The 9138-nt window shown below is 42.3% G+C and overlaps 1 protein-coding gene across 1 annotated transcript; it reads left to right on the top strand.

Moving 5' to 3' along the window:
* Positions 1 to 554: 554 nt before the first annotated feature.
* LOC308039031 (amine sulfotransferase-like) lies at positions 555 to 8761 on the top strand (the record flags this gene model as incomplete). Its single annotated transcript, XM_080342053.1, has 6 exons — positions 555 to 702; positions 3156 to 3364; positions 5405 to 5531; positions 6105 to 6199; positions 7099 to 7279; positions 8637 to 8761. The coding sequence occupies exons 1-6, from the start codon at positions 564 to 566 to the stop codon at positions 8759 to 8761; spliced, it is 876 nt and encodes a 291-aa protein (XP_080198179.1). The 5' UTR covers positions 555 to 563.
* Between the last annotated feature and the right edge of the window lie 377 nt (positions 8762 to 9138).

Here is a 9138-nt window from a genome sequence, read left to right as displayed (position 1 = left end):
ACCTTGAATGTCTACAGGGATGGGGCATCTACCACCTCTCTGGGAAACCTGTGCCAGTGTTTCACCACCCTCATTGTAAAAAATTTCTTCCTTTTGTCTAGCCTGAATCTCCCCTCTTTTAGTTTAAAACCATTACCCCTTGTCATATTGCAACAGGCCCTGCTAAGAAGTCTGTCCCCACCTTTCTCATAGGCCCCTTACAAGTACTGAAAGGCACACAATAAGGTCTCCCTGGATCCTTCTCTGCTCCAGGCTGAACAACGCCAACTCTCTCAGCCTTTCTTCATAGCAGAGGTGTTCTAGCCCTTTGATCAGTTTTGTGGTCTCCTTTGGCCCCTCTCCAACAGGTCCATGTCTTTCCTGTACTGAGGGCTCCAGAGCTGGACACAGTACTCCAGATGAGGCAGAAATGCATTTTGCTAAAATTTGGCAGCACTGGTTTCTGAGTCTGAGTTACTCATTTGTTTGTGTGTTTGTTTCTGTGAGATGACAACCAAAGAAATAGGTCTAACTTTACATTTTCTCATTACAGGTTATTTGCCTATTAAGACAACAGATTAATAATGGAACCATCAAAAGAATATGTGTTCAAATACAAGGGATTTTATTTTGGTGCAATTACTACACTTGAACATGTAGCTTCACTAGAGGATTTTGAAATCAAGGATAGTGACATATTTATAGCTACTTACCCCAAATCAGGTAAGAATGGAATTGTTTCTAAAGGGCGGGGGGAAATCTGCCTTTATTAGGCCATCTAACTGCAGCATTTCCTAGGGTTGTTTGCTTTTAGACCTGAATTATCTCTGAGTATACGCAGTGTAGCATTAAGTACAAACCCTGCATAGCTATGGCTTGAACAGCTAGACACAAGGTTCCTTCTCATGTCCAGCTGAATTGGTATAACTTGTTCTTGGACTCAGTCTTGTAGGTGTACTCAGAGCAAGCTACACTCAAACCAAAATGACCTCCTGTGCCTCACAAACACCTACATAGTTTTGGTAGGGCTGAGTGCATGAGTGTTGGAGCTGATTCTGAGATATCTGGAACGATTTGTGGACTCACATGGAAAGTGATTTGGTGGTTGTTGCATCCATATTACAACCAAGCAGGAGACCAGAGCAAATGTGAGTCCCCTATCTATACCTCACTTCAAGGATAATGAAGTACTATTTGCCTACATAGCAACACAGGACACTAGTGTGATGAATTCTGTATTCCTATTTCTGAAGCAAATACAACTGAGCAACCACCTGGCTTCACTGTCATCTTACATGAAATCTAAAGTCTTGACATGCCTAGATCTGTATATTTCCATACAAGTTCACTTTATGCTCTGGAACTGGTCTACCCATTTTTCAAGACTGCATTTCTTCAGTGATTAGTAGTTAATGACTTGATCATGCATTAAGCAGTGATTTAAGACTAAAGCCTTGACATCTCTGTGACCTTGACAATCTGTGCTTGTACTTTCAAGGTCTCTGCTATCCTCTTCTCTTTGTGCTCTTAGGAGCCTCTACCATTATCCTTTGGTTTTCTTCAGCAGCCTTCAAGACACAAGCTTTCAGATGACATGACTAGTGTTTCATTAGCATATGTCCCTTTCCTAGCATCACGGAACATCTTGCTGAAGTTCACTGTTCCCTCATGTATCCATTTGAAACACCTGAGGCAGAAAGACATTCTTGAGTGAAGCCCAGAGGGAGTGGCAGGGAGCATCAGGTGTAGTTGTGGTAAAGGTAGATACGATACGAGAAGCCTGTGGAGGGATCATGGAAGAAAGAGTGAGGGGAGAGGGAGCTCAGGTGATGCCAGCTTGCTGTCAGGCAGCACCAGGGTGAGCTGACCAAGTTAGGCAGAGAGGGAGGATAAGAAGGCAGTATTTAAGGGGTAAAGATGTTACGGCACTGAGATGAGCACATATTTGCAAGTAGGAGTTTCATGTTGAAAAGTGATGGACTATCCTGGGACATGAAGGACTTGGAACATGATTTTGAGTTATGAATTGCACAGAATGTCATCTCTTTCTCATTCATGCCTTTTCCTCTATCCTGCCCCACTATCCTCTTTCTCCCTCCCCAGTTATCAATCTCAGGTATCTGCCAATCCTTCCACTGAATCTCTACTACTGTGCAGACAAAATTTCCAGGTTGGTTATGCTGAGCAGAGCAAGCCAGTCAACAGAGCTGTGAAATCATTGGCTATGGTTCCTCTGAATCCCAGGGCTACTTCTTTTTCTTGCCCAGTGACGTTAAATCTACAGTCTAATCTCCAGAACCAATTGCTTCCATCATGGGTGAGGTCTTAACAACTAGGCTTTGGTTTCAGATGCCTTCCTTTCTCTGTGCTTGCTCAGGGTAACCTGCAGCAATAGTTCAATGCTCTTCTGCATTGATTTCAATTATCTCAAGTGTCCATCCTTACTGGCCTATGGTATAAAAGAGGAAAGGAACCAGCACTAGGATAGTCCTGAGAAGGCTAGAGGACCTGGGGCTAAACAATTCTGCTCCTTGCCCAAGTGAGCTAATCATTCAGGATTTGCCTCCCACCATTATCAGCTGGCACACGAACACACACTGGCACAACAGTCAGCCAACTTCAGGGTCCTGCTTTTTTAGATCATTCTTGCCAGCAGCTCTGACCCTGGAGTCAGATCTTCTCCAGGGAACTTGAGAGAACCTGTTGCCGCAAACATTTGCTTTGTGGGATTCACTTGTGCTTTACAAACACAACGTTGTCAGCTGTTTATTTCATGACATCTCACAACACTCTGCAGGAGTTCTAGGAGCAAAGGTATTTTCCAGATCCACACAGCATGAGATTTTTAGGTGCGTGGCCCACAGGGATGCAGTTGTTCATGTTGCCACAAGAAGATGAGGACAGACATAATTTTTATGAAGCTGAGTGTACTGGGTGAAGGAACTGAAGGTTTAGGTACTGGCTATGGCTTTTCTGCAGGAACAATACAAAAATATGCTTCCCTTTTGCACTCAACAGTCACCAAAACAATGTTTGTCCTCTTCGGTATGTAAGTTTGTATTTATATTCACAACGTGAAACTACTTATAGCTGTGCAGATGCTCTGTTTATGACAATATACTATCTTTAGTTAAAAAAGATCAAGCAAAGTTCAAATAAAAAGGTTTCCTTCTCAGGAACTGTGTGGACTCAGAACATTTTGGCCCTAATAATGAGTGAAGGCCACCGTAATGGAACAGAAAATATGGCAACGATGGACAGAATCCCATGGCTGGAATACGATATGGAAAGTGTGGATTTTGCCACTCTTCCTTCGCCTCGTATTTTTGCCACCCACCTGCCTTACTACTTAGTTCCAAGAGACATGAGAAACAAAAGAGCACGTGTAAGTGATGTTATTTTAACAATTTCCTTTAAACCAATTATGCCAATTTGCCTCAGTAATTGCTACAAATCCTACCTTTTTCCTCTTTGAGTTCCCTGTGTCTCGGTATAAATATCACCTCCTTCATATGTGTGGGGAGATCAGGGACCTTCTAAAGCCCATTTCTTCTGTTTCCTTTTGCAAAATCCCTCCACCCCAATACTGTTACAGAGAAGGGTGGTGCATCTCAGTAGGATCTGTCAGGGTCAAAGACTTGCACTGATTTTCCCCTTGTGAAAGTGTCCAATTCCAGTGAAGTTATGAGTCTGAAAAAACGTCTACCACACAGAAAATATGAGTAGAACGGGACTATAGTAGGTAGAGAGAGAAAGTGAGAACTGCCTTTTCTTACCCCTCAGTGCTGTGAGTTTTTGAATAGGACTCTCCATCATAAGCTGTGCCATAGCTCAGGGCCTGTCTCCCATGGAAAGTGCCTCCCTGGAGACAGTTGTAACCCGGCTGCTACACTAAGGCTCACTGGCAGAGTATGGACATGCAGACAAGTCTGAAGATGTATATGGGATATATGCTTCTAACAGCACACCAAGAATTGCTTTAGCCACCTTACAGCAAATTGTTACTTTGCTCCCTGGCAAAAGATCTAGTACTTCTGCTAGTCTTTCTTACAGTGGTGCCCATGACTTCTGCCCCTTTCATTGTTATTTCTGATGAAGGACTCCCCATGGCTGAGTGAGTGGAAAGCTGTGGCAGAGGTCTGCCCACAAGAGCTGTGGAGACCGGCTCTTAGTGCCGCTGTTACCTTCTGCACAGATACAGGTGTCATGGGAAACTGCCATGTGCTCACCTTCTTCACAGTGCCAGTGAAGTTTGGAAGAGAAAGCTCACATGCAGAAGATCTGAAATCCAAATGATGCCCAACAAAGCATGATAAAATTGCCCTGAAAATCACACAGAGCACACCAAGTCAGAAAATATCAAAAGTCTTCTGACTTCAGGAAAATATTTCGGGGCGGGGGGGAGAGGGAGGGGAATCTTTTCCACTTTTGCTTGAATAAGTCACTCAGGTTCATATTTTTAATCAAATCATAGGATAACTTTTCCTGTGATTTCAGGACAGAGCTTTTGAACTAGGCATTTATTGAGTTTTCCCGCAATGCATTTAGGAATCCTTATTTTATACGCCTTGGAAATAAAGGTTTTTGTTTTGCAAAAGATAATCAGATAAATTTTCAACTAAGCTGGAATCAAAAGTAGTAATTTTACCCAGTCAGAAAGGCAGTTTGAGAGCATGATTGTTCTGTCTCTCTCTGCAGACCTTTGTAACCTCGTAAGGCTGACATGCCAGGCTGTATTTTCTCTCCCTAATTAGACACCAAGTGTTAAAGAGCAAAAACTTAGTGGAAGCTGGCACATGCTGCCAGTCGAAAGGCAGGAGGTTGCCCATCTCAGTGGTGGTGCCTGGACTCTGCCTGAAGCAGCAGCTCTCCTGTGGTCAGGAGTCAGCAGAAGCCAAAATAACCCTTGCCTATAACAGCTCCTTCTTTTAAGCTGCCAAGGCTCCCTCTTAACATGTCATTCCAAATCTGCCTGTGTGCTGCCTCTGGCACCAGCACCGGGAGCTTAGATCACAGAGTACTAATGCTGTCAACACTACCAAAGCTGTGATTTACAAGAAACTCTTATTCATGTCATTGTGGCTGTACACAGAAATGTGAAGCCAAATTGAACTAATGATTTTCTAGTGTTATTATTGCAACCTGACGGCCTTGCACAAGTGATCAGTATCCCCGAAGCCTGTAACGCTAATCCCATGAAGAGAATTAGCCACAGGCACTGTACAACTGCAATGGTAATGACAGAAATAACACCACCTATAAACTAATTGACAGGACTACATTATCCAGAATTTATCTAACATGGTTGTCATCTTCAGACTGTTTTCACACATTTTTACTGGGATCTCTATGGAAAACTGCACTGATGATCAAGGTAATGGAGTCCTTTAATACTTCTGAGACTAGTCTTCTTATTGTTTTGCAGATTATTTATGTTACCAGGAACCCTAAGGATGTTATGGTTTCTTACTATCACTTCTCCAAATTCATGAACACACTCAAGAAAATACCAGATTTTAATCTTTTCATGGAGAGGTTTTTATCTGGCAAAGGTAGGATATCTTTCTTACTATGGAGCCCAAATCTTATTCCCTGACCTCAGACTGAAAGGAGATTAATTATATCAATAAATATCAATTACCAGAATCCTCAGCTATGTTGTAACCTGAATTCAAAGCTGCAGAGGCTGAGCTTGACACCATTTTGTGATGAAAGCTGGTCCAAAGGGAGTAGCATTTTCATGTCTTTGCTGCTCCCCAACAACATGCAAGCTGCTTGTTTTACCTGAATCGGATGCTGATGCAGAATTTGACTGAAAACCTCTTAACATTTTCTGCACTTGGTTAGTGGAGCTGAACCCATAAGAATAGAAATTGTACAGCAAAGATAGAGAAGTAGTTTTTTGCTTCTGCCAGTATTAATTGAGATTACTAGAAACAAAAGAGAATTTGTCACATTAGCTCAGAGAATTGCCACAAAGACTGTATGTATTCCTCAAATTATCAAAAATATTATTCAAAAAAACTCTTTCAAAGACCTAAATGACTGATAATTTTACTGTTTTACTACTAACTGTTAATAGTATTTATCTTTATTTTTTTGTTTTAATCATTTCCTTTGCTCAGTCCTTGCCAGTTCATGGATAGATCATGTTGCAGGCTGGTACAGTCATGCAGAGGATTTCAATATACTCTTCCTTACCTATGAAGAAATGAAAAAGGTGAGGCCAATTAGTATTACTGCATTCAAGATATTCGCTTCCCATATTGAGTACATTTTCAGACAGCTCTTTATAAGTACACTTTATACTGGAAAGTACTTAATCCGTTGTGGAGTAGATTCAAACTGAGACCTCTGAGAGGATGAAGTAATTTGTCTCATTAGTTCAAGGTCTTATAAATTACTAGACAATTATTAGGGCAAACACTTTCCAATTTGACAGACCTTATCTTCACTGTGATCCCGGAATATCCTTTCTGAAATAGTACAGAGCAAGAATTTTGCAAGTATCTTGGACAGGAATGTTGTGTTCTTAAGGACAGTTCCACTAAAGGAAGTGCTTAAGAGGCAGGCTTTAAAGGACTTGAGGAGATCTCATATTGCTGACCATAAGTGTCCTGTGTGGTTCCTGCCCATGCCTTTGTGAGATTTCTTGTTTCTCAGAGGCGTCTGCCTTTCTCCTCGTGGACAATCTCCAGAGGCCCCTAGCCATGGCCACCTCAAGTGCTGCTGCCCTGGTCCCTCAGCCTTTGGAGACTGGGGTTGCTCACGTTGAGTCCTGTGGTAGGACAAGACTGACAAAACCCCCATGGGCTGAGTGTCTTCACAGTGACAGGTGGGATTCCAGGGGTGACCTTGACAGGTATCTAGTGCGAGATGTAGACTGGGTTTGTAGTATGGGGAGCAGAATGCAGAATTCCCCATCTCCAAAGGCACGCTTCTGCCATGAGCTAGTGTCACTGCTCTCCCGTATTCAACTGTTGCTAGTGAAATTATGCTTACATAAAAAGTTTGGTCAATTTTGCACCTGAATGTACGTCCTTTATTATTCTGTGTTCCGTTACTGTATTCATTCAATTCTTTGCATCATCAAGACTCTTCAGAGTTACTTTATTGCAGGATCTCAGAAGTGCTGTGCTGAAGATCTGCAACTTCTTAGGCAAGAAGCTGAGTGAAGAGGAAGTGGACAGCGTTGTGAGACAGGCTACATTTGAGAACATGAGAAAAGATCCCAGGGCAAACTATGAGAACATGCCAGAAGAACTAGCAGAGAAAAACAAGGGCAAATTTCTACGTAAAGGTAAAGTAGAACCGGTTAAATGCAACAGTTATTTGATCCCACACTTCTTGGTATGAGATGAACCAAGGATTTCTGGTCTCAGCTGGAATGCCCTCTTTTCAGGGGGAGAGTTCAGGTTGGTGCCAAATTAAATTTATAAGAGCAGTTTTATTGCCATGGCCTCAGTGATTTTACCATATTTTCCTGAGGATAATAAAAAGGTAACATTTTACTGATTGTAACTCAAATTGTAACAGGCCTGTTAGAAACAGGAAAAGATTTAAGGATTGTACCAAGCCAGGGGTAAGGTAATACTTTTTTTTTACTGTTTCTTACTGCCGTGGTTTAACCCTACCCAGCAACTAAGCCCCACACAGCCACTTGCTCACCTCCCACTGTGGCATGGGGGAGAGAATCAGAAGAGTAAAGTGAGAAAACTCGTGGGTTGAGATAAAGACAGTTTAATAAGTAAAGCAAAAGCCACAAATGCAAGCAAAACAAAACAAGGGATTCATTCACTGCTTCCCATGGGTGGGCAGGTGTTCAGCCGTCTCCAGGAAAGCCTGGCTTCATCATGTGTAACAGTTACTTAGGAAGACAAACGCCATCACTCCAAACGTTGCCCTCTTTCTTCTTCCCCTAAAGTATATACTGAGCATGATGTCATGTGGTATCAAATATCCCTTGGCCAGTTGAGGTCAGCTGTCCTGGCTGTGCCCCCTCCCAGCTTCTTATGCACCTGCAGCCTTAAAAGGCTGAAAAGTCCTTGACTTGGTATAAATATATTGCTTGGCAACAACTAAAACATCAGTGTATTTTCAACATTAGTCTCATATTAAAGCCGAAACACAGCACTATACCAGCTACTAGGAAGAAATTTAACTCCATCTCAGCCAATCCAGGACACTTACTTTTCAAGGGAAGAGTCACCTTAATTGTGTGAGCAAAGACCTTGTTGACCAGCTGCCCTCTGAGTCCATGTACGGCATCCCTGGGCTTCTGGGCATTGCTGTGAGGTCCTAATGCCAGGGTAGGAGGAGACCTCCAGGAATTAGAGTGGTACATTGAGAGAAAAATGAGAGGTGTTGCTCTTAATAACTTCCTCTTTGATCTCAGATAAATCAGTAAAACATCAGAACAAATTAGTTGGATAACTTTATAAGGAGTCAGGATTATAGGTCTATGCCGTGTTTTATTCACAGCTCTTAGATTTGGAAGCACGTCCTCAAAAGAGCACACAGGGCCTCCCTCAGCTGGCCAGTGACAGGGAAATGCTGAGCAAGGCAGGAATTGCTTCCCAAGACTAACACTGTTTGCAGCAGGCTTTGGAGAGGTCCATGTTCTGCTTCTCACCTCCCTTTGCTGCCTCTTTCCTCAGGCACTGTTGGAGACTGGAAAAACATCATGACAGTGGCACAGAATGAAAGGTTTGACAAAGTTCTTGGGGAGAGAATGAAGACCTTGCCCATCAAATTTGTCTGGGATATCAATGATGAAATGTAGGCTGGTTTTGAGTTTCATCATCCTTTGATGTTTATATTGGATGTTTATATTGGATAGACATATCTGAAGTTTTGGAAGAAAACACATCCATTTTCAGCTATGTTACAGAAATAATAATGATGACAGCTCAGTCAGAAAATGCAAGTTATCTGAGGAAGCTATTCAATTCTAACAGTTTCCTGTTCAAAATTTTACAAGATACCTTAATCAGCTTTCTTCACAGTATGTTCTGGATTGGAAGGGACCTCAAAAGATCATCTAGTCCAATCCCCCTGCTGGAGCAGGAACGCCTAAGTGGTTTCTCTTCAGATCGTATAAATCTTTCTTAGTAGATTGACTTCCTTTCTTCATGTTTGCTTTTACTTTCATTGGCTTTA

This window comes from Nesoenas mayeri (assembly GCF_963082525.1).
Source record: "Nesoenas mayeri genome assembly, chromosome: 3".
In the NCBI taxonomy this organism is placed as follows: Eukaryota; Metazoa; Chordata; class Aves; order Columbiformes; family Columbidae; genus Nesoenas; species Nesoenas mayeri.
Note: the sequence above shows the minus strand (reverse complement) of the source record. Positions and strands in the feature narration are given on the sequence as shown.